This window comes from Pseudonaja textilis, chromosome 9 (assembly GCF_049901715.1).
Source record: "Pseudonaja textilis isolate UNSWEBS1 chromosome 9, rPseTex1.2, whole genome shotgun sequence".
Taxonomy (NCBI): domain Eukaryota; kingdom Metazoa; phylum Chordata; class Lepidosauria; order Squamata; family Elapidae; genus Pseudonaja; species Pseudonaja textilis.
The window spans coordinates 12617606-12643939 of NC_141998.1; the positions used below are offsets into that span (position 1 = coordinate 12617606).

Genomic DNA, 26334 nt, shown 5'->3' on the forward strand with positions numbered 1-26334 from the left:
AGGTTTGAAAATAAATAAAGATAAAGCAAAAATTTTGACAAAGAATATGTTAGCAAAACAAAAGGAAGAATTGGTTTTGAAGATCCAATCCTATTGTTTCTTTTTTTCTTATATGTATCCATTTCATGTGTTCATAACCATGCTTATACCTGTTATCTTATAATTGCTTGACAAAATAAATAAAATAAATAAATAAATAAATAAAATTTTTAGGAGACGTTATATATGAGAGGCTTCATTATTAAATTGGGAGAAAATTTAAAAACAACACTGTTTAAAAATTCAAGTCTGGCTATCAACTATTGAAGCTTTTTTCATACCCAGTAACATACAAAATGGAACAAACAGTTAGATATGGCAAAATATTGAATGAAAAGGGTGAACTTAAGTCTATGCCAAGAACTAGAAGAACAAGATATAAGGATGAATTTGTTTTCATATGCACAAATAAATTCTAGATATGATAAAGATTTTAAAACAGAAGGTTTTTATGATAAATTGACTGACTTGGATAAAATTTTGACAGGTACTGATAAAAAGGTGATTAAAAAACTATATGGATACTTATTAGAGGTTAAGCTAGAAGAAGAAGAATAAATCAGAAAAGTGCTGGAAATGTCATCAGATACTGGGTTCATTTTACCATATGTGGTGGACGTGTGCCAAAGCTAAAAGATACTGGACTAAAATCCACACATGGTTGGAAAAAAATGACAAAAAACATATAGACTGCTGAAACATCACTATAACTTTAAAAGCACAACTATTAAGACGTGGGAAAATACCCAAAGAAACCTAAATACCATACACAAAACACACACACACACACACACACGATGGATAATATGAGAATTTATATAAACTATAAGTGAGGACTATGGAGATGAAGCACAAAAGACTTGTAACCAACCGACACACTGTATGTAGCTGGAAGATGGTTTTATGTTTTATGTTTTGTTTGTGTATGTTTGTTTAAAAATAAAAATTCCTTATTAAAAAAATTAACAGTCCAAATCACAGTACTTCCTCCACTCTCCGGTAATTCTACAATAAAGTCCATCACAATTTCCCCCCACGGCTTCTTTGGTTCAGCTACTTTTTAAAAGAGGCTAGCGGGGTTTCCAGTTCTGTATTTCATCGTGGCACAAATTGAGCAGCTTTTCACATTTTTTCTACTTACTCTCCCACCCCACAGAAACATTAAATGCAGAACTGGAAAATGCATTGGGCACCGAAGGTATTTTAACTTGAAAACTATCAGAGAAAGGACTTTGGACTTTGGACTTAACACTCTCAGAAATTGGAAAGCCCACACTGGAGGTATGGATTTCTGAGCGTTTAAAGGGAAATTGTTGTTGTAAGTGGGGGGAGAGGAAAAAAAACTTTTTGGAGCAGAGCTTGAAAAAGGAGGATACTGCCTAGAATTTTAAAGAAAGATACATTTTAATGGGAACCTTTTGATCAATCATTAACCCCAGAAAGAGAAATTGAAGAAGGTAAAAAAAAAAAAAGCATTGAAAGAAATAGTTTATTTGCACTACTTAGTGACTTTGGAATTCTTTTGGAATTACTCTTGACTAAAAATATTTGGGTGGTTGTTTTTGAAGAAGTCTTTCTCTTCATGATGGCATCGCTTTTGGACGAATTAAAAACTCAATATCAAAAATATAAGAAAGAAGAGCAAGATGGAAAAGATACTTTGGGCTCTCTTTTTCAATTTTTAGAAATGGCAGTACGCACTTACAAAAAATTGACTGCGCCGCAGGTTGACCGGAACAAAGAAGAAGAAGAAGCCATTTTGGATGAGCAAGGGGTTTACTTTGGGGAGGAGGAGGAAGAGGAAAAGAAAAAGGGGATTTTAAGGGTAGAGAAAACAATCCAAAAAGAGAAGAATGAGATGAAAGATGGATATAAGGTTAGAAAACAACAGAAAATGGGTAAGCAGAAGAAGAAAAGGGAGGAGAGACAATGGGGTAAAAAAGGCAAGGAGAAAAATAAACAAGTGAGAAAGGAGGGGATGAAAAACCTTAATGCTGGGAAGCAAGACTTTAAGAAACAAAATCTATTTAGAGACAATGGATAAATTTAATTGAAAAAGGGATTCTGGAAGGTACATAAAAGTGTGTTTTTCTATGTGTATTTAGAGTAAAATGTGTATTAGTATGTATGATTTGTTTTTTTTTAATGGTATTTCTGGTGGATTGTAGGCTTACATTTTGTAATTGTAGTGTATTTGCTTTTTTTATAAAGTTTTTGTGTAATTCTAGAATATACTAACCAGAATCTCAATATAATTTAAGTGTTATATTAAGTATTGTTAAGTTAGGGAAAAGAGTTAACGGTGTTATTCCAATTAGTGTACAGGAGAAGTATAGTCAAAGAAATAAGATGAATGGATAACTGTAAAAGAACAGACAAAAAATGATAAGTATTATGAATTGTATTGAGATAAGATAAACAAAATATAATTAAGAAAGATAAAAGAGGGAAGAAGTTATATAGAAAATTGAAAATGGTAATAAGATATGGATTGACATATAAAGTAAATATGATTTTTGAATTTGTGTCTGTGTGAAGAGTTTTAACCCGGGATTAAGCAGCTTTCAGAAATGAGGTTTTTTATGTTCTGTGTTATGTATGTTTTGTCTATTGCTTTTTTAAAAGGCAAAAATTTTGATTAACAAGAAATATAATCTGGATAATAGAATGAAAAGGAGAAACTGGGATACGTTTTACTGGTTCTTCCAGAATGATTCTTTTTGTTAATATGCCTTGATTGTTTGTATGTTTTGTTAAGCCAACAAAATTTATTTTTTTTAAAAACAAAAATAAGTCAGAATAGCAGATAAATTAGAAAAGAAATGTTATTAAATAAGAGTAAAGAGAAATAATGTGAAATCTGTTAAAGGGAATTTACGTGCTTACATGGAAATGGGATAAACCAGAAAAATGCGATATAAAATAATGTGTTATCTGCTTTGTAAAGATCTATGATGGAAAGCGGTTTTATGTTTTTAATGTTTAATGATGTTTTGTTTTGTTTGCTTTTTGTTAAAATTAATAAAATTTGTTTCAAAAAAAAAAAAGAACCCAAAGTGTCCCCCCAACCGCGACTCATGGCTACATTTCAGTATCATCAGTCTTAGGATATTGGGTACATAAATCAAGGCATTAGCTGGTCTTGAGAGTTTTTCTGGAGAAGAATCACCTCAACAGCCACATCATTAGCATCAACTTGGACTATAAAAGCTTTGGTTGAGTCTGGATGCTGGAGAGTAGGCTCAGCAGCAAATAGGTGTTTTAATGTCTCAAAAGATTTCTGACGGTTCATTGTCCAAGTAAGGGCTTGATTGGGTTTTGGTTTGGTAGGAGAAGGCCCAGTTTTCAGTAACTCTGTCAAAGGGAGGGCGACTTCAGAAAATGAAGGAATAAATTATCTATAGAAATTTGCAAAACCCAAGAAGCTCTGAAGTTGTTTACATGTTTTGGGGGGTTGCCAGTCTAGCACTGCCTTCACTTTTCCAGGGTTCATCTCTCTCTCTCTCTCTTTAAACAAGTTTTATTCAATTTTTCCAAAACAAAGAAAGAAAAAGCTCTTTTTCAGTGTACAACATAATTCCGTGTCACCACTTTTACATGCAAATATGACAATAATTATATATTCATTTTCTACATTCAACTTCCTATCTTATCCATTTTTAACTTAATTTTACATAGGAAAAGGAACAAATAAATTAAATCCTGTTCACTGATATTACTTTCATTCTAAACATCTTCTCAGTTCATTTCAATTTATTTCAAATATATTTCTTAAACATTAACAGCAAAACCATCAAAGAATATGTCAAATTAGACAAGTACTGAAAAAAACTTTTAGCCACCAAGGTATATGCAAAGCTGTCAAAATGCAAATTCCATAAAGATTTGTTGGACTACCTGGGCTACTGAGTGTCTAACCACAGGGTTGAGATTGATCCTGGAAAAGTGAAGGAGGTGCTAGACTGGCAACCCCCATGGCTTCGGTCTGTGCTCTTTTGTTGGAGAGCCCCAATCATCGCGATTAGGGACTGAAGCTGCCTCGGAGGGGTAGTGGAGTAAGGGGAAGCCACCAGCCAGGTCAAGTGGAGCCACATCTCCCCCCTGCTTGACAATTTTCCCCCCGAAGATGTATCCCCCAAAATATGACCAAGCGGTGATCTAAAATGGCCACCCTAAAGAGGAGGACTTAGCTGGAGTAAGATTTGTGCAGGAGCGAAGAAAGAGGTGGACAACATAAAAATCAGGACAATTTGGTGCAACAACTAAATAAAAGGTACCCCAGGACTGATGTTATAAGAATCTTTAAGAAAGAAAAAGAAAGTGGTGGAATTATAAAGGGAAGGGGGAAAAAAGAGAAAATAATTTTGACAGCTGAATGGGGCTTTGAACCAGAAAAGGAAGAAGCCAGAACAAGATACTTGAATAAATCAAATTAAAATACATTGGCAACAAACAGGCATAAATTAAAGCTGGACTTAAGAGTATTAAAAAGAGGAGGGAAATATACAAATTGGAGACTTGATTGTTTTGGAATATTGAGGCTTGGAAAGCCCTGAACAATAAAATGGTGGCGGGGGGGAGGTGAGGACTTTGTATAACGGAGGGTGCCATGTTGTGGACAAAAATTTAAACTGAAAAAGAAAAGGTTCCTATTTCTCTATGAATCTGACTTGATACAATGAAAAGGAACAATAAAACAAGTACCCTAGAAAGTGAAAGTTGAACTAGAATTTAAAAAAAAAGTAAGAAAAGATGGATTGTTGGACTAGTTGGTGACTTTGGTATAAACCCAGTGCTGGAATAATTGTGAATCTAGAAAGCCTGAAGAAGAAAAAATAAAAAGAGAAGTTGATTTGTGGATTTTAAAGACTATAAGATATAAGAGTGTGTAATGATGGGGGAACTAAAAATGGAACTTAAAAATATGAAAGAACTACTACATGCAAGAGGTGAATCACTTGGCTCTGTGTTAAAAGCTATGGAATGGCGATTGAAGAACATAAAGAAGAAATCTCAGAGAAGGAGTTAGTTCAAGAAGAAGCCATCTTAAATAGACAATCAATACAAAGAATGCCACAAAGAAGAGGGAAAAGAAGGGGGTTAAAAATAGGAGATTCAAGAAAGTAACTAAAAAGGGCAATACCTGTAAAAATAGGAAAGATAGAAGGAAACAGCAGAAAAGTAAAAGGGGGGAGGAAGATACAAAGAGGGAGAGGGACACAAATCAGAGTGAGAAAAGAATTGGAAAAATAAAAGGGAAGAGAGGTAATGAGGAAGAGGAAGAGGAAAGAAAGAAATATGGGAATTGTAAAATAATGGAAAATTGTTTATTTAGAATGCATAGGGATAATGGTTAATGAATTAAGAAAGAAGATTCCGCTGATTTGAAGGGTAATAAGAATGTATTTGCAATTACAATTATCTAGAAAATAGGGGAATATAAACCATTGAGAGGAGGGAGAGGCACTGATTTTTTTTAGTAGATGAATGTATGTTCTTATTTTTATTGTTACAACAAAGGTCAATGTTTATTATATATATTGAAATAATTGAAATTAATTGTGAGGATGTTTAAAAAGGAGATTTATATCAGTGACCAGGACTAGTTAAATGGATTAATTGTTTCTTTTTCATCTATCTTTTTTGGTATTATAAATAAAACTCTATGGACGTAAAGGGGGAAAATATACTGCGGAATCTGACTGAAAAGTACAATGTTATGTAGTTCTTTTTTTTAAGGGAATGATTATTATTATAACTAATTAAAATAAAGGGAAGTACAAAAACCACTCCATAAAGCTTTAGTAAGACCACACCTAGAGTACTGCATCCAGTTTTGGTCACCACATTATAAAAAAGATGTTGAGACTCTAGAAAAAGTACAGAGAAGAGCAACCAGGATGATTAGGGGACTGGAGGCTAAAACATACAATGAATGGTTGCAGGAACTGGGCTTGGCTAGTCTAGGAAAGAGAAGGACTAGGGGAGACATGATAGCGATCTTTCAATATTTGAGGGGCTGCCATAGGGAGGAAGGGGTCAAGCTATTTTCTAAAGCTCCTGTTGGCCAGACAAAGAATAATGAATGGAAACTAAACAAGGAGAGATTTAACCTGGAAATAAGGAGAAACTTTCTGACAGTGAGAACTATCAACCAATGGAACAGCTTGCCCTTGGAAGTTGTGGGAGCGCCATCAGTTGAGACTTTCAAGAAGAGATTGGACTGCCATTTGTCAGAAATGGTGTAGGGTCTCCCACTTGGGCAGGGGGTTGGACTAGATGACCTACAAGGTCCCTTCCAACTCTGATTATCTGTATCTGTATCAGCTTCCATCGCTAGCAAAAATTCTTCAGAATAAGGGCAGGGGGTCTCAATTAGTTCTCTGGTGCCTGGTCCCATAGTCCCTTCTGTAGCTTCCTCCCTTTCCTTCATCTTCACTGAGTCTTCACACTGCTCCATTTTTTTACACAGGAGTTACAATTTATTATAAGCATGCCCTTTTTTTTCTGCATTGATTTTATATCTTTTTATAGCTTACAGATTTTTGATATGCTCTGATGAACTAATCAATACAATTGATTGTTGCTGTTAAAAACAACCTCGGCATGCTGGTATCTATGGTATATTGGGTCCTATTAGATCTGCTAGTTAGTTGCCGTGTTTTTACCCACCATGAGAGTGAACCTTGATTTATATTTTCTATTATTATATAATCTGGCAGATTTTAGACACTGCACCTTTGATATGTAACTTGTATCTCAATATCATGAAATAAAAATGAAAAGGAGCATCAAACAGCTCATGACACAAAAGAAACTACACAGCCTCAGTTACTAGAACAAGTGAGTTTAAATCATCTGTTCCAAAGATTAGATGCCCATGAGCTGAAAAAGTTGTACTAGTAATTTAAGTGTGGATAATTAAAGAACAGTGTCTTCTTTCTTTTGTTCTGAAATTCATGATTAAAGAATATTTTTCTATGTTCTTTTCAGCATTGTTTCATATACAATCCATAATGATCTTACTTTAAAAGCAAACTTTCAAATTTGCTGGAAGATTAGAAAAATGTGTTGCATTTCTCATGGTTTCCCACCTACCCACCCACCCAGCTCACTGACTTAAAACTCCTCTCTTAGCGGGTAATTTTTTACCACAAAATGATGTTTCTCATTTATTCAAAATATATCACAACTTTATTATTTTTTACAAATATCTCAAGTCAAGGCTAAAAACATATCCAACATATTTTCCTCCTCCTATTCTCCCCACAACAACAATCTTGTGAGGTGAATTGGGCCAAGAGAGAAATCCTGGCCCAAGGTCACCCAGGTAGCTTTCATTTCTAGGGTGGGACAGTCTCCTGCTAACTGGCCCAAAGACATTCAGCCAGCTTTTATGCCTGAGGCAGGACTAGAACTCCTGGTGATTGGTCCCAAATCATCCAGTGGATTTTCTTGCCTAAGGCAGAATTAAAACTCAGTCTCCATGGTGATTGGTCCAACTGGCTTTCATGGCTAAAACAGACATGAACTCACATTTGCCTGCTTTCTAGCCTGATGCCTTAACCATTGGACCAAACTAGCTCTCTATGTAACTTCCCAATAGCTCAATGTCTTGTGGAAAATAGAATGTTGATGTAACTTTTTGTCAGCCTTCAAAACGTCTTTCCTTTGCTTTGCATCTTTTGGTAACTGGGGGAGGAGGGGGGAAATAGTTATGGGAAACGAGCTGGAGGTTTGAGAGAATAAACTGTATAAGTTGGGCGGGGGGAGTTTCTTGTTTATGTTTCTTTTCTATGCTATGCGCAAGCACACCTCTTTATCAAAATAGGCCAAGCTAAACTGACAGATGCCTCATCACCACCTGAAGATGCAGCAAGAATGCCGGATTCATGGAAGGAGACACTGATATCGTTGATCCCAAAAGAAGATTCAGACTTACAACTTATACAAAATTATAGACCAATTTCCCTGTTAAATACTGATTATAAAATATTTACCACAATTATAGCAAATAGATTTTAAAAATATTGAATGAATATATACATAAAGATCAAAACGGATTCCTTCCCAATAGACAAATTAGGAATAATTTAAGCATAGTACTAAATGTTTTGGAATACTACGAAGCCCACCTGGAAAAACAAATAGCCCTTGTATTCTTGGATGCACAGAAGGCCTTTGACAACCTAAATTGGCAATTCCTAATCCAACAAATTTACAGTACGAATTTAGGCACTAAATTTGAAAACATTGTGACTACAATTTATAATTCACAAAAGATGAATATTATAATTAATGGAGAGTACACGCGCTCAATAAAAATAGAGAAAGGAGTTAGGCAGGGATGTCCACTATCTCCCCTGCCCTTCATATTATCTTTGGAAACATTGCTTACACAAATTAGAAAGAATGCAGGAATAAAAGGACTAAAAATTAAGAAAGAAGAATATAAACTCCAGTCATTTGCAGATGATATAGTTTTTTTCATAGAGGAACCAATTGAAACAGGTCAAGAACTATTGAAAGAGTTTGGGAAAGTTGCAGGACTTAAAATCAATAGGGAAAAATGAAATTAATAACTTAAAAATTTAACAGAAAAACAAAAATTAAAATTGGAAAGGATAATGGGATTACAAAGAGTTTAAAAAAGTTAAATACTTAGGAATTTGGTTGATGGCTCAATGCAAAACCCTAATGGAAAATAATTATAATAAATTATTACAGCAAGTACATGCAACTTTTAATTGGATGGGCAGTTTGAACTATTGTGGGTAGGAACATTGCCATCACTTTGTATATGTGATTTTCTCGCTCAATTCTTCAGATTCAGAATTCCTTTGATGCTACCACTTGATTTCCAGTAAAATATATCTTTTCTCTAAATAATGGAATCTAAGTGTTTCTTTCTTGGATTTTGAATGGAGCACCAGCTGACATTATTCTGAATCTCAGTTTACCAGCCCACCTGGAAAATTAATACTTTTTCTTCCGAGAGGGTCTGAAAACAATGTCCAATCCAGCCAGCGACAAAGAAGATCTGGGAGCTACACTGTACTCGATGACACCGTGGGAGCTAGAGGAGCTGTGGTCGTTTATCAATAAAAATCTTGAATGAGGTTTCATCCAACCTGCTAGACCTTGGGTAGTGGCCTCAGTATTGTTCCGTGAGAAGAAGGATGGCTTGCTTTGTTTATGTGTTGATTATAGAAATTTAAATTTAAATTTCGGTGGAGAATGTGCACTCCCTCCCCTTAATGAAGGACATGTTGGCCCACCTAGCCAAAGGGAAAATTTTTACGAAACTTGATTTGAGAGAAGCTTACTACCGAGTTCAAATCAAGGAGGGAGATGAATGGAAAACTGCTTTTAATTGCCCAATGGGATATTTCCAATTCAACATTCTCCCATTTGGTCTACAGGGACCCCCTGCTGTATTCATGCAAATGATAAATGAGGTTTTGCATGAACATTTATACAAATGGGTATTAATTATCTTGATGATATTCTTATCTGTACTGAGACTCTCAATGAACATGTGAAGCTAGTGTAATCAGTTTTGAAAAAACTTCGACCTGCTGAACTGTACACAAAGTTATCCAAGTGTGAGTTCCACCAAGAGAAAATTGACTATTTGAACTATTGCATATCACATGACGGTATAGAAATGGATCTGGGGAAAGTTCACACCATCTTGGAATGGGCCCCTCCCCGCACCAGGAAGCAATTGCAAAGTTTCCTGGGGTTTGCTAATTTTTACTGTCAGTTTATCCTGGCTTTCGCGAAGATTGCTCTGCCTAGTACAAACTCCTAAAAACTAAGGGGGAGGTGAAACTGAAGCCCAGTCAACTGCTAGAGTGGTCCATGGAGTGTCAAGCCATTTTTGAGAAGCTGAAATGACCTTTTGCAGCTGAACCGATGCTAAAGCACTCAGACATGGACACTGCTTTTGTAATCCAAGCCGATGCGAGTGATGCAGTGGTGTACGCAATGTTACTACAAGCAAACGGGATGGGGACTCTGCAACCATGTGCATATACTTCCCATAAACTAATAGAGACAGAAAGAAGATGGGCCATTTGGGAAAAAGAAGCTTTTGCATTTTGTTAGGCTCTATTAACCTGGAGGCATTTTCTAGAGGGAGCAAAACACTCCTTTGAGGTGTGGACGGATCATAAGAATTTAGAGGCTCTAAAAACGCCTCAAAAGCTATCACCTAAGCAAGTTTGCTGGGTGCAATACTTCAAGTGGTTTAATTTTTCATTGAAGTACATTCCAGGGGAGAAAAACTTCATGGCGGATGCACTGTCTAGGCTGCCTCAATATAATAGTGCTCATCCGGAAATGATCTGCCTATTGTCTCAACTAGACAGTTAGCGGCTCCAATGGTTACTAGAGCCCAGAAAAAAGGGGAAGTTGATTTATCTAATGATTTATCTGCACAGTTAAAATAAGCTCTGAAACTTCATGATTGGTTCCTGGTTCACTCAAATAACTGTACAGTTAGAGATGAATTGGCATGGGTGGGGCTAAATTATACGTGCCAGCAAAGTTCAGAACCCAGTATTACAACAAGCTCACGATTCCAAAGCTGCTGGACATTTTGGGTTTGTAAAAACCCTACACTTGGTTAAAAGGCAATTTTGGTGGCCTAATTTAAAAAAGGAAATTGAAACTTATGTGACTAGTTGTCCTATCTGTGCCTCAGCCAAATGGCTGCATGGTAAGCCAGCTGGCCTATTACAAAATGTAGCCAGACCAACTGCTCCATGGAAAGAAATTTCTATGGATTTTATAGTGGAATTACCTGAAAGTAGGGGAAATACAGTTATTTGGGTGGTAATGCATTTGTTTTCCAAACAGGTACATTTCATACCTTGTGCAAAAATCCCATCAGCAAAAACTTTGGCTAAACTGTTTATTTTATATGTCTATAGGTTACATGGTGTTCCTCAATGGATAATTTCAGATAGGGGTGTCCAGTTCACTTCAAACTTTTGGAAGGAGTTCCTGAAGTTGTTGGGCTCAGGCCAGGGCTTAAGCTCTGCCCACTACACACAAATCAATGGGGCTTGTGAGAGAACTAACTCGGTATTGGAGCAATATCTTAGATGCTATATTAATTATCAACAAGATGATTGGGCTGACCTATTGCCATTTGCTGAGGTGGCATATAACAATTCAGTTCATAGTAGCACTGGTTTTACCCCATTTAAAGTTGCTTCAGGACAAGACTTTGTACCTATACCCGTAAAGCATTGGATAATGCTCATCAAGCTCATGAAAAAATTGCAGATAAAAAGAGAGCTCCACAGAAACAATATCAAGTTGGGGACAAGGTTTTCTGGTCCACTAGATATTTGCAAACCACACAAAAGTCAAAAAAGCTGGGGCCTAAATATGTTGGACCTTTTCCAATTGAACAAATTGTGAATCCCATGGCAGTCCAACTGCAATTACCAAAAACCCTTAGAAGGATTCATCCTGTCTTTCATGTTAGTTTGTTGAAACCTGAACATACCTCCGACCTGAGACTGGCTCAAGTTGATTCCCCCATTCCTCTTCTGATTGAGGGTGAACAACATTTTGAAATTAAAGAAATTTGGATTCTAGTAGACAAAGTGGTCGACTCCAGTATTTAGTCATCTGGAAACACTTTCCTCCTTCCCAGTCGGAATGGGTGAATGAGAGGGATGTTCGAGCCCCTTCGCTTGTACAGGCATTTCATGCTAAATATCATGACAAACCTTAAAATATTGTAGTATTGTGTAACATTTATATTATCCTTTTATCCTGTACTCTCTTACTTTTATAGAGCTAATGCCTCTTTTGCAGGAGGGCCGAATGTCAGCCCTCAAGATTTCTTTCCTTTGCTTTGCATCTTTCGGCTGTCATAAGTAATGGGGGGATGAGGGGGAAAATAGTTATGGGAAGTGAGCTGGAGGTTTTAGAGAATAAAAGTTTACAGAGTCAGCTTCTTGCGCCCAACAATATGGGTCCTCAGTTTACCCATTTCAAAAGGATGGAAGGCCAAGTCAACCTTGATTGGGTGAGGATTGAACTACTGAACTGCAGGTAGCCAGCAGTAGGCAGAATTAGCCTGCAACATTGCATCTTAACCACTGGGCCATAATAGCTGGGATAAAAGCTGGGGTAAAAAATAACCTAACCTCTTCTGAAACAGGCCATGAAATGAAAGCAAATTGAAATCTAAGTAGCTGGTCTGTTTGTGGAAGCTAAGCAGGGTCGGCATTGTTTAATCTTAGGATGGGAGACCCCCCAAGGTTGTATGAAAGTTTGAGGAGTCTCAGAAATCTCAGCAGCAACAATCAATTTCAGGTTGATGTTGAGGAATGTCCAGGCTTGACTTGAAGGAGGCATCACTGGTCCCCTTTGGCCATACTATCCAAAATACCAAAGGATGGCAAAGCCAGAGAGAGGTGAGCAGAAACATTTTTCATCTCATTCCCTGGAGTAATCCCATGGGAGAACTCACTATGCAAAGGAACCTCTACTTTCAGAGGCAATCTACCCCAGAATGCCAGCCTGGAATAGCACCTGTGTCAGCCATGGTGTCAGATCCGTGTATCTGTCATTTCTTCAGTGGAAGAAGAAAAGTGGAGGGGGGGGGAGACTGATAAAGAAATCCTTTCTTGATGTAACTACATTCAATCTTATATCAAATTTGTATAACCCACACATGAAACAATGGAGAAAGGAATCCCAGGTAGCCGGAACCTAACACCTCTGAGAGGCACAACCAGGAGATGAGAAGACCATAAAAATTCCAGTGAGATATATGCTTGGGAAACTGTGAAAAAGATCATTCCTTCAGAAGGGGTGGGGGTGGAATAAACATACTGGCTTTTGTTTCACAAAGTACACATTGAGAGAAGGGGGGGGTTCTAAACTCCCTTATCTATCCTGGTATGCCTGAGAGACTTTAGACGCTGCTTTTAACCCCTACATGAATTGTCTCATATCAATAAAGGATTCCTTTTTGATACATTTTGATACGTTTCCAGAAGTTCATTCTAGTTGATTGAATAGGAAAAGTTCTGTAGCCTGACATAAAGCAGCATCTGCAATAGAGGTCAGCATGGAGAGGAATTAAAAAAAAAAAAACCTTCACTCTACCAAGGGGACCCTGCAAGAGAGGAAAATGTCTGAGTACAGCAAGGACCAAGGGGAAGCCGAATGCTGGGGAGAAACATCAACAGTTACCCAGCCAGATACTGACTCAGTGCACCCCATCAAAGATAGCAAAGCTGCCTACGAAACCTCTACAAAGCCCTGGTGGTCTATAGGCATAGGAAAGAGAGACACCTGGAACAGAAGAACCAGGGGAGTAACCCTCACCTGGGGTAATCATAAACCCGGGTGGAAATTAGAGCTGGAGGCTTTATCGGATCAGGAAGAATGGGACGAGGAGCCACTGTTCGACAACCAACTGGGACGGTACATAAATTGCCTCATGAGGGAAGCCCTGGAGAACCTCGAGGTGAGGGATGCACCAGGATGCCAATACAGGAGAGCAAGGGAACCAGAAAATGAGAGAACCCGAGCCGCCACCCTGGATTCTGAGAATGATCAGGCAGCAGGACAAGCTGAAGAACCAGCAGCTATACCAGGTACCCGACCTCTAAATGCCCCAGAACAGGGGATTAAACCTGGCCAACCCAGAGAAGTACAACTGCAGAGGAAGGTCCCACCCCTGGGAGTAAAATTTGATGGGGACCCTCAGAAACTGGGATTTTTTCTGGCACAAGTCCTCACCTACATGCAAGAATATGGGCAGAATTTCCAAACCAGGGATCCCGAGTATGAGTCGTCACCCTGGCCCTTGAAGGGACAGCAGCCAGATGGATGGTGACACTCCACAACACCAATGCCCAGAATTAAGGAACCTCAACTGCTTCATGACGGCCCTACACCACCACTTCGAAGACCCTCTCGCTGATAGAAAAGCCCGAGACTGCATCAGATTCATAAAGCAAGGTCGTCGCCCGGTAGCTGAATACACCAAGGAATTTCATGACCTGGCTGGCCGAGTCGACTGGCCAGAGGATATCCTAGTCTGTTAGTTCAAAGATGGACTAAATGATGACCTGTATGCTGCCTGCCTAGCCCGTGGGGCCCCAAACCTCCTGCATGAATTGTACGTGATGGCAGAGGAGGCGGAGATAGACATGACTCGTAAACAATTCCACACTGGCAAGTTTTGGAAAAGATTCCCACTCCTGAGGAAACGGGAAATTTTCAAACCCCAAACCACCATGACTCCAAGAATGTCTGGTTGCTTTAAGTGTGGAAAGGTGGGGCACCACACAGCAAAATGTTGTTTGAAAACCCCTACCAGAAAGCCAGACCACCCATCGGGGGGGGGAACCTGGAACATCCAGGCCTCGAGGAAAGGAGACTGGCCTGAGAGGCTGAGTAACTGTGGGATTCCAATCCCCCCTCAACCCAGAGGAAGAACCCCCAACACTCCAAGGGGACCTGAGCCAGTCCGAAAGCGATCTGGAAGACAACCCACTGGTAAGTAACCCAATTGAAACAATCATTCTCCCCCTAAGACAGTCTATCCCCAGATGAGGGAAGGGGGAGCATTGCTGGATTCAGGATGCACCCGATGCCTAATAAATCCCTCCCTTGTAGAAAAATTGGGGATCCAACTGAAAGAAATGGAAAATCCCATCGCTTTCTGCCAATTAGATGGAGCTATAGCAGGTGGGGGGAGCCAGTCAGGTTTACCACAGAACCATTGAAAATAAAACTAGGAAACCATAGTGAGATGCTTACATTCATTGTAGCCCCAGGAATGGAAGAGTCACTGGTCCTAGGTCTCACATGGCTGCAGAAATGGAATCCAAAAATAAATTGGAGGAGAGGAACCGTACAATTCCAGAGAGACGTAGTATTTGCGAATAGCTCAGAGGAAAAGATAAAGAAAGGGACAGAGAACAGAGAATCAGCCATGACCGGATAGTTGGCTGAACCCATTAACGTTCCCAATGAGTACCAGGACCTGGCCCAAGCATTTAGTGAGGAAGCTTGTGATGAGCTCTCACCCTATCGAGCCACAGACTGCGCTATCGAAATCCTACCAGGGGCTAAATTCCCAAAACCACAAATGTACTGCATGTCTCCCAGAGAACTAAAAGAACTCAGAGCATTTATCGATAAAAATTTAAAAAGGGGCTTCATCGAACCCACCCAACCAAAAATAGCTGCCCCAGTATTATTCCATGAAAAGAAAGATGGCTCCATGCGTCTATGTGTGAATTACCAAAAATTGAATGTGATTAGCAAAGAAAATATGTACCCACTCCCCTTCATGAAGGACATGTTAAGCCACCCCCAAAAGGAATTATTTTTTCAAAGTTAGACCTATGAGATGCATATTACCGCATAAGAATAAAGGAAGGGGATGAGTAGAAGACAGCTTTTAACACCATTGGGATGCTACCAATTTAAAGTGCTCCCTTTTGAACTGCAAGGAGCACCCGCCGTGTTTATACAATTGATCAATGAAACCCTTCATGAATTTTTATATAAAGGGGTTCTAGTGTATCTTGATATTTTAATCTACACGGAAACGATGGAAGAACACATCAAGCAACTCACAAAACTCTTAGACATTAAACTATATGCAAAACTCCCTAAATGTGAATTCCACCAAGAAAAAATTGACTACTTGGGGTATAGAATATCCCATGAGGGAATAGAGATGGACCCACAGAAAGTAAAAGCTGTAATGGACTGGGACCCACCACACACCCGCAAACAACTGCAAAGCTTCCTGGGTTTTGCGAACTTTTATTGCCAATTCATTCCAGCTTTTGCAAACATTGGCCTCCCTATCACAAACTTGCTAAAAATGAAGGGTGGGGGGGAAGAAACCCAAACCAAGGTAACTCCTTATCTGGACAATGGAATGCCAAGTGGTATTTGAGAAACTCAAATGTCTATTCTCAGCAGAACTGGTCCTTAAGCACTCAGATCCCAAACAACCTTTTGTCATCCAAGCAGACACTAGTGATGGTGTAGTTGGAGCAGTCCTCCTCCAAAAGAATGGAAATGGACAATTACAACAATGTGCTTATACATCCAAGAAACTGACGGAAACCGAGCAAAGATGGGCCATATGGGAGAAAGAGGCATATGCTGAGCAGTGGGCAATGCTCACATGGGGACATTTCCTGGAAGGAAACCAAATCCCCTTTGAAGTATGGACTGATCACAAAAATCTGGAAGCCCTGAGAAATCCATGGAAACTCTCCCAAAAACAAGCAAGGCGGGCTCAATATTTTGAATGGTTTAATTTCACTCTCAAATATTTTCCTGTGAGAAAGAACTTTTTAGCAGATGCACTGTCCAGAAAACCCCAATACAACAGCAAAAAGATTGAGGTTATAAAACAAATGATCCAACTGACCCAACTAGCAGCCATAGTAATCACCTGGGCACAAAAGAAAAGAAAACCATCACTGACTAAAGACACAACGACGTCAATATTTAAGGAGGCACTACTTAAGGACGACTGGCTCCAGGCTAACAAAAACACTTGTTTACTCAAAGATGGACTGGCTTGGGTAGAAAACAAACTTTATGTCCCTGCAAGCCAGAGAATGGACCTCATGAAATGCTGCCATGACTCGAAAATAGTGGGACACTTTGGGTTTGTAAAAACCCTGCACCTCATCAAAAGACAATTTTGGTGGCCATCCCTCAAAAAGGACATTGAAAACTATGTTAAGAGATGCCCCACCTATGCTGCTGCAAAGAGAAGACAAGGAAAATATCCTGGACTTTTACAAACAGTAGCAGACCCTTCTGCACCCTGGAAAGGGATCTCTATGGACTTTATTGGGGAAGTCCATAGATCTCTATGGACTTCCCAAAAATGCTGGAAATACTATCATTTGGATTGTAACTGATCTTTTCTCCAAACAGGTTCACTTTACTCCATGCCAAAAGATTCCAGCTGCCAAGGCATTGGCAAAGACGTTCCTAATACACATTTATCGCCTTCATGGAGCTCCCCAACGGATTATCTCAGACAGGGGTGTTCAGTTCATATCCAAATTTTGGCGGGTGTTTTTAAACCTATTAGGCTCCACCCAGGAGTTGTCGTCAAGTCACCCAGAATCAGATGGCTCAACCGTGAGAATTAACAGCGTATTAGAACAATATTTAAGATGCTTATTAATTACCATTCAAAATCCAAGAAAGAAATACTTAGATTCCATTAATCTGAGAAAAGGTATTTTTTACTGGAAATCAAGTGGTAGCAACAAAAGAATTCTGAATCTGAGAAAATGGGTGCATAATTCACATATACAAAGTAATGGCAACGTTCCCACCCCCAAAAGTTCAATTGGCTCATCCAATTAAAAGTTGTGTATATCATCATGTGGGCATCTCCAGGTGGTGATAAGGCCTCTGTCCGTTTATCTATTTTGATAAAGAGTTGCAGCTGCGCATAGCATAGGATAGAAGCCTAAGCAAGAATCTACCCCCCCAGCTTTTACAGTTCTGTTTTGTAACACCTCCAACTCACTTCCTATAACCAAATCCCCCTCCTCCCCCCATTATTTATGACAGCTGAAAGATGCAAAGCAAAGGAGAAAATCTTGAAGGCAAACAGGACAATTGGACTGACCTTCTTCCTTTTGCAGAGGTAGCATACAATAACTCAGTCCATAGTAGCATGGGTTTCACTCCATTCCAGGTAGCCATGGGCCAATAATTCAACCCCATGCCGGAACTACCCACCAAAGATCCTGAAATCCCCTCCCTTAAGGAGTGGATGGATAACTTACAAGCCATGTGGCCAATGGTAAAACAAAGGAAGCTAGAGCAGTTTTCAAAACTCAAGCAGACAAAAAACGTTGCTAACTTAAACCTTTCAAGATTGGGGACCATGTATATTTGTCCACAAAATTCTTAAAATCTTTACAACCTTCTAAGACATTAGCACCAAAATTCATTGGCCCATTCCCCATCTCCAGCATTATTAACCCCGTGATGGTAGAGCTTCAACTTCCAAAAACACTTAGGCAGATTCATCCAGTATTTCACTGTAGCTTGCTCAAACCGGAGATCACTTCAAACCTCAGAGCCCCCCTTCCCACACCTGCAACCCCCATCATGGTACATGGGGAACAACGTTTTGAAATTAAAGATATCCTTGATTCACGCACTCACTGTGGATCCACACAATATTTAGTAGCTTGGAAACACCTTCCTTCCTCAGAAAATGAGTGGGTAGCTAAACAACACGTAAAAGCACCCACATTACTAGGAAAGTTCCACCTAAAATACCGATAAACCATCCTGAATTGCTAATGTAATGCATAATTTTTGGTTTTTTCCAAGTAGACCTATCTGTTTTTTAAGGAGGGCAGGATGTCAGATCCGTGTATCTGTCATTTCTTCAGTGGAAGAAGAAAGGTGTGTGTGTGGGGGGGGGGGAGACTGATAAAGAAATTCTTTCTTGTTGTAACCTGAATATATTTAATCTTATATTGAATTTGTATAACTCACACGTGATACAATGGAGGAAGAAAACCCACATGACCAGAACCTATCACCTCTGAGAGGCACAGCCAGGAGATGAGAAGATCATAAAAATTCCACAGTGAGATGAGTTCTGGGAATCTCTGAAAAAGTTCATTTTAAAAAGGGGGTGGCGGGAAAATTAGGTATGCCCTGGTAAACTGTGAAAAAAGATCATTTCTACAGAAGGGGTAAAGGGAATTAACATACTGGCTTTTGTTTCACTAAATACACATCGAGATAAGGGGAGGGGTTCTAAACTCCCTTATCTATCCCTGTATGCCTGAGGGACCTCAGACGCTGCTTTGAACTCCTACATGAATAGTCTCATCTCAATAAAGGATTCCTTTTGATATGTTTGGTTTTCAGAAGTTCATTCTTGTTAATTGAATGGGAAAAAGTTCTGTAGCCTGACACCTTTCTCAATATTTCTTCTAGCTAATATGGATCGTAAATCAAATAAATAAGCCAAGCTATTTAGTAAGGCTCAAGAATATGATATAAAGTCACCCATTTTTACCATTTATCTGCAATTCTAATACTAAGTTAAGTTAAAGAGCATAGGGCTGAAGTCTCTTAAATGACATTTTTGAGATGCACGCTTCTTGACAGTTGCCAGAGTCCTGGCCCTATCATATATTTTATAAAACAATAATTCTGAAAGCAACTCTCAAATGTTGTTTTTCAATATATCAATCCTTTGTGTTCAGTTATGTCCCTTGGGACACCCATATTGTGAATGGGCAAGCCCTTGCTTTAGCAGCTGTTTTATAAGACTCCTAACTTGCTTTCAAAATTCCCAATGTATGCATGGATCTGGTAAAGAAAAATCACTTACCTGTGATTTTGTCCATGCTCTCTTCCGAGACATGCTCATTTTGGTGAACCCACTCCCCATTGCATTTAAAGAAGATCTGCATTGCTGGCATGGCTCTGCAGCGCAACACAATTGGGTTGCTTTTAATTATATATGCATCATCAGGTTCTTGCATGAAATGGGGTAGTGTCCCTGGAGCAGATGGGACAGATTCTGGGAGGGTTTCACTGGTGTCCATTCCTGTAAAAGCAAAAAAGAGGATGTCATACCATATAAAGATCTTCCAACAATCCCAACTAAAAGGCAAAGGCTACTCTTTGTGTCCTTTCTATATGAAACTTATAGAATAAGCTTTGAACTTCCAAAGCATACAGGATAAAATTCAGAAGGCTAGTTCTAGATCAGCATTTGTCAATCTTATCCACTTTAAAATGTGTCAGAATCTAAAATGTATCCCAGAATTCCCCAACTATTATTCAGAAACTAAAAGGTTAAAAAGAAAAGAGCCATTGGACCTTTTTTGAAATTGTCCTACTGTTGGGAAATTTCCAGGCAGGCAGAGGAGAGGTCTCAAACTGATTGTCCTTGAATCCTTGGTCAGACACAAAGGATCCAAAACTGACCCCCACCCCCTCCCCTTAAGCTCCATAGATCTTATCTATCTGTTCCCAGGCAAAGGCTGGCAGTCTGGGAAGATTTCTGTATAATAGGCAGAATATAATAAAGTTGTTGGTTTGAACCTTACATGTACAGATCTAGTCGCTTGTGTCTGACACCTACCTGACACAACTAAATATGTTTTCTTTTTGATAAATAAATCTGAATTTTGCCATTGGCTGTTTTGCTCATTTTTTAATACAACTGGTTTGTATCATGTTGGTAAGCCATTGAACAACAGTTTCCAAATCATAGCTTGTTCAGATAGTTTATGCCATTTCCCAAATCCAAAGTAATAAAATTATGTTTAGCATAGCATGTAAACTCAACATATCTATCATAAACACATTAGGATTAGCCCTCTGGATCTCCTTAAGTTGCTGGTGAAACATGGAAAGGTAAATTAATGTTTATTTATGCAGACCACATGGAGAGAGAAATGAAATATAACCACATAATCAGAAAACACTAGAAACTCTAAACAGATCATCTGCCTCAATTTCTGGTAAGGTGGAAATCAAAGCAGCAGAAAATGTATTTCTTCTATTTTAATTTTTTATTATTGACTCAAAGTTCAATTTACTTGGCAATTTGTGTTTACTTTGATATTAAATGTCTGTTCAATATAAGAATGGAATTTCATTTCATATATATATGCATACAGTCTAACTTAAAATAGATAGGTTTTGGTACAATTGTATGTGAATTTGACTTCTACTGCTTGCATCAACTTTCTGCAAAACAGAGTTCACAAATAAAAACTTGATTTTTGTTTACATTTTATGACCAATAGTACATTCCCTATCGGCTTTTCCTTGGAAATACACTGTTTATTCCAATGACTTTTTAGAGAATATTATGACTAAATTCCCTTTCTTGCTTCTCTTAGGTATGTCCTACAGCATATTTTATACAGTAATATGGTGTCCAGTTTTATAGGACATATAAATGGTTGAAAGACACCAGATCATAGTGCATAAAACAATAACATTTAGAATGCAGTCCTTTGCTAATTGAATGTCTAGTGTTTGCTACAGTCTAGCTCTGTGATGGCGAACCTATGGCACGCATGCCGGAAGTGGCACACAGAGCCATTTCTCTGGGCACGTGGAGCCATTGCCCTTTGCTCTTCTGGGTTCCAGTGCACCGGCCAGCTGGACTTCATTTGCGCATATGCACCAAAAACCAGAAGAGCAGCCACCTGGTGCACATGCGCACTCCAGGAAGATGATCTCGTTTTCAGTGTGTGCATGTGCGTCGACACACTGGGTCTGGTTTCTGGTGTGCATGCGGGTGCAAAGACCAGCAAAGGAAAGAGAATTGGGTGTACATGCCAAAAGACCCAGAGAGGGGCAGAGCTGAAGGGCAGGATGGGTGGAACGGGGCTTCCCTCCCTCTCTGCCTGAGTGGGGTTGTTGCGTGGCTCCAGCCCATGGTGCATCTGTGCTCCGGAGCACCTGGCCAGCTTGGGTGCCTCAGAAGTGCCACCCCTCCATGTAGCCCCCTTCCACTTTTGCAAAGGTGGTATGACCGCTTCTGTCCCAGGTGTTCCTCCCACCCAGCTCAGCATGTTGGTGATCAGGCCCTCAGCGGCATCTCCATTCAGGCAGCTTGCCTCCCCACTGGAAGCTCCTCCTCTAGCATTCTGCCTGGAAGCAACATCCCAACAGCCACTGCTGCTGCTAGGGGCAAAGAGGCAGCAGAGGCATGGACGGGCAGGCCAGGGTTTCCCTCCCTCCCCCACCGAGTGTGCTTCTTGCGCAGCCCCAACTCTCCAGCCTATGGCACTGATGTGCATCTGTGCTCCAAAGCACCTGGCTGGCTTGGGGTCCCCAGAAGAGTTGGCCAGGCCCCCTTCCCACCCCTTTTGCCAAGGAGGTGTGACCACTTCTGTCCCTGGCATTCCTCCCACCTGGCTCAGCATGCCAGCGATCAGGCCCTCAGCAGCATCTCTATTCAGGTAGCTCGCCTCCCCACCAGAAGTTCCTCCTCCAACATCCCGCCTGGAAGTGGCACCGCAACAGCTACCACCACCAGAGGCAAGGCAGCAACGGGGGTGAGGACCGGAGGGCTGGGGCTTCCCTCCCTTCTTGAACGGCCCAACCACCCATCCAACCAGCAAATGCTTTCCTGTGCACCCAAGATGGCCAGGTGCTCTGGAGCACAGCAGTGCCATGGGCTGGAGGGTTGGGGCCATGCAAGAAGCATGCTTGAGGGGAGGGAGGGAAGCCCTGGCCTGCCTGTCCAGCAGCAGCTGTTGCACATGAGGTGGGCATCCACATCAATCTCTGCAATAAATAAAGAGAAGGCGTTGCTTCTGGGTGATTTCCTGTCTGGGGACAAAATCCAGGTGATCACAAGGAAGAGGAATTTGCATTCTGTCTGGGTCCCCTGCCTTGAACTGGGAGGGAAAAAGATTCCTCCCATCCCTTCCTTCTCCTTTGTTTTGCAGCTGCAAATAACTGAATCAGCCTGACATACTCAAATATTCAGAGCTCAAACCCATCAGAATTCTGCTTTCTTCAGCAGCAGCTTTTGCTTCAGGGCATCTGTGGACCCCCCCTTACCCTCCCCACCATCTCGCTCTTCATAGGAGTTTTCTTCTTGCCACAAATGATCTGGAGCACATTTGTGATGCTCCTTTACACGCCTCTTCCATAGCTGAGCCAGGCTCCCTCAACCACCCTCCCAAAAGACACAGGTACTGCCCAGCAGCCCTGGCAGGATCCAATGGAGTCCCTGCCCCCATTGGAGAGAAAAGGGATCCAGTGGGAGAGCTTCTCAGAGAGGCTGGATGGGATGAAGGAAGTGGCTCCTGGCAGGATGGAGCTCTTGGAAGGGCTCAATGGCTGGTCCCCCGGCTCCTTCTGGCCCTCCAGCTCTGCCTGGCTGTCTCTGCAAAGGGCTTAGATGAGTCCAAAGGGCGGGGGAGGGTCTCCGGTGCTGCTGAGTCCTTTGGGGGTCAGCGGAGGGAGCCGGGGGGGCTGAATGCTTCGGCTGATGGAGAGGGAGGGTATCCCTGTGGGAAGGGTGAGGTGGTCTTGGAAGCTGTTTAAGGAAGGAAGGGAGACCAAGATCCTCTCCCCTCCCTCTTTTCTCTTTTGCTCCCTTGACACTTTCTTTGTATGGACTTGATGGTATCCTTTCCTTTGATGGCGTCCTCATCTCCCCCACCCCCCGCCTTGTTTGCCAGGCTGCCCAGGAGCCCCTCCAGGAAAGCTGGGCCGAGCGCCGAGGAGTGTCCTCCCAGCCGGTGGTCAAGATGACACTTCTTCCTTCCCATCAGGGCTCTGTCTCCAGAACTGTGGGGGCCCCACTGAGGAAAGCGGGGAGATGAGGAGGCACGTGGGAAGCGGGGCTGCCTGGGGCAGCCAGCTCTTTTTGAGCAGTGCAGGAGCTAAGCCACGTGGAAGGAAATGGTTGCGCCTCCTTGGCAAAAGTGGTGGGAAGGGGGGCTGCGCGGGGGCAGCCAGCTCTTCTGGGGCACCCAAGCCAGACAGGTGCTTTGGAGCACAGATGTGCCATGGGATGGGGCCAAGCAACAACCCCACTCAGGTGGAGAGGGAGGGAAGCCCCAGACTGCCTGTCCTGTCCCTCAGCTCTGCCCCTCTTCAGGCTGTTGCACTGCCTCTTCCAGGTGGGATGCTGGAGGAGGAGCTGCCCGCATGCTCACCAGCATGGAGCAGTTGACCACCCAGTCAGTAAATGCTCACCAGAGGAACACCGGGGGAAGAGGTGCACTGACTGGGAAGCAGTCATGCTCCCTTGGCAGAAGTGGTGAGTGTGTGTTTCTGCTGGCTTGTTCTCAGTGGCGGGTTGGAGAGGGGTGCTTCATCCCAGCCAGAGTTGGGGCAAAGCTCTCCCACCTTCTGGCTCCACAACCCAAACTCCAGGAACACTGCGCCCCTTCCCTGTGAGGCCAGGAAGGGGCTCCAGCTTTCCAGCAGAGGGAGGCGGCATTCCCCACCCAACTTTCTTTCCCTGTCCAGGGCTGTGGAACTGGGTCATCAGTAGGGATGTCCCACCATCCCAACAGGGGATGGGCAGAAAGGTGCGAGGCCTGCTGAAATGCCAGGTGGATCCAGCGCATGCACACTGGCCAGCTGGTCTGCACATGCACACCAGAAACTGGAAGACCAAGCACAGCGAAAACTGGAAGATCATGTGTTTTTTCAGTTTCCAGCATGCAGGAACGTGTGCACTCCCACCCACACTCCATTTTGGCACATGGTGCCAAAAAGGTTAGCCATCACTGGTCTAGCTAATACTTTTTCTTTCAAGCATACTTTTTAAATTTCAGTTTAAAAAAATCTGCTGCTAATTTAAATGTGTCTTCCTTAGAACTAGTGGTCTGAGTAAGACAAATTTATGCCAGGTAAAGTTTTCTTTATAAACAAACAAACAAACAAAAAACCTTCCTATATTTAAAAAGGGAGGGAGGGAGGAAGAGAAAAAGAGAATAACATTTATTTCCATTTCATTTTATCATTTGTTTTTCAGTTAATAAAGATGTGCTGTTTCTGCTTTCTCTATTGCAATGTTAAAGGAGCAATTCAAGTGGTTTGCTTTCATCAATGCAAACACATAAAAAGAATTCAAAAGCAAGTTTTAATCCAATTGAATGAAAGCCAAGAAAGACAAGTACAGGAATTTTCTTTTTCTGCACAGCACTAAATGTTTACACTTAGTCACACAATACAGACACTTTGAAATTAATGGCCATACGAACCATGTCTGGTTTGCAGGGCTTTGGCGGCAGGCAGGAATCCATGATCATGCGTGGTTTCTGCCTGGGCTCGCCGCTGAAGCGTCCCGAGCCACTTGGCTTCGGGGCTAAGCCACCCCGTAGAGGTGTGCGAAGAGGAGGGAGACCCCAGCAGGGTCGAGGGAAGCCGCATCTTTCCTCCCCAGCTGGCAAAACTCCCTTTCCTGAAGGCAGTAAGAGTGGCAGTCAGAAATGGCCCCCTCAAAGAAGCACTCAGCCGGAAAAGAAAGTGCAGGAGGAAGTTAAGAAGTGAAAGTTTTGGCTGATTGGGATAAGAAGCAACAACTGAGATACCCTGGAATTTAAATCTTACAAAAGATACATTGCTCCCAAAGAAGATTCAGAAGCAGCAAATGAAAGTGAAAAGGGAAAGTTTTTTTTCTCACTCTCCTTCCTTACATTGACAGCAGATGAATGAGAAATCAGAAAAATCTGCTTTGGCACCAACAGGTAATTAAACTGGATTAAATGCCAAGGGGACAATAAAGATTTCTGAACATTTAAAAAACTTTTTTTTGTTGTAAGTGGGAAGGGAGAGGAAAAGAATAAGAGCAAGATTTGGCTGGAAGAGGCTGCTTGGAATTTAAAAGAATCTAAAGTTAAATTGTAACAAGACTTCTAAAATATACATTTTAACTGGAACTTTGCAACTAAATAGTAACCCCAGGAAGAGAAAGTGAAAAAAGAAGAAAGTGTTAAATGAAACAGCTTATGTGTTTTTGGATTGTTTGGTGACTTTGGGACTTTTGGAAATTATATTTGAATGATTAAAAATAATTGGGTGGTTGTTTAAATTTTTTTTTACAATGGCATCACTTGTGGATGAACTGAAAATGGAATTTAAAAAATGCAAAGAAGAGGAACAAGAAGGGAAGGGCTCTTTTGGCTCCGTTTTTCATTTTTTAAAAATGGCGATTTGTACCTATGAGAAACTACAGGAAAAAACTATGCAGCAAAAAGATGGGAAAAGAAGAAGCCATCTTTGATGAACAAGTAACTTTATCTGGGGAAGAAAGGGGAAAGGGGGGGGAAGAGAATGGAGAATTTAAGACCTAAAAAAACAACCAAAAAAGGGAAAAATAAGGTGAAAAGTGGATATAATGTCAGAAAGTAACAGAAAAGGGGAACACAGAAGAGGGAAATAGAAGTGGAGAGACAAGGGTTTTTTTTAGGTAGAGTGAAGAAACAAGGGAGGAAGGAAGGGAAGAGAAGTTACAAAGATTTGGAGCAAAATGTAAAGAAACAGGACTTATTTAGAGATAATGGGTAAAAATATAACTGAAAATGAGATTCTGCAAAGGTACATAAGATTGTATTGTTATACTTGTATTAGAAATAATGTTAGAAAACTGGAACAATATATGATTAAAAAATACTCAGTGCAATTTAGTGAAACTTTTCTGAACAAAATAAATGAAATGAAATAAATGAGAGAATTGAATTAGGAAGGAATGGGAACATTTTAATTATACAATGTTTTAAAATATAGGTGAAA

The 26334-nt window shown here is 40.8% G+C and overlaps 1 protein-coding gene across 1 annotated transcript in view; it reads right to left on the reverse strand.

The window, feature by feature from the left end:
- UNC5D (unc-5 netrin receptor D) overlaps positions 1 to 26334 on the reverse strand; it is a 726013-nt gene that overhangs the window by 330508 nt on the left and 369171 nt on the right. The window contains exon 2 of the mRNA XM_087938913.1: positions 19439 to 19657. Within this exon, the coding sequence (XP_087795039.1) occupies positions 19439 to 19657 (219 nt within the window). The remainder of the gene's footprint in view (positions 1 to 19438; positions 19658 to 26334) is intronic.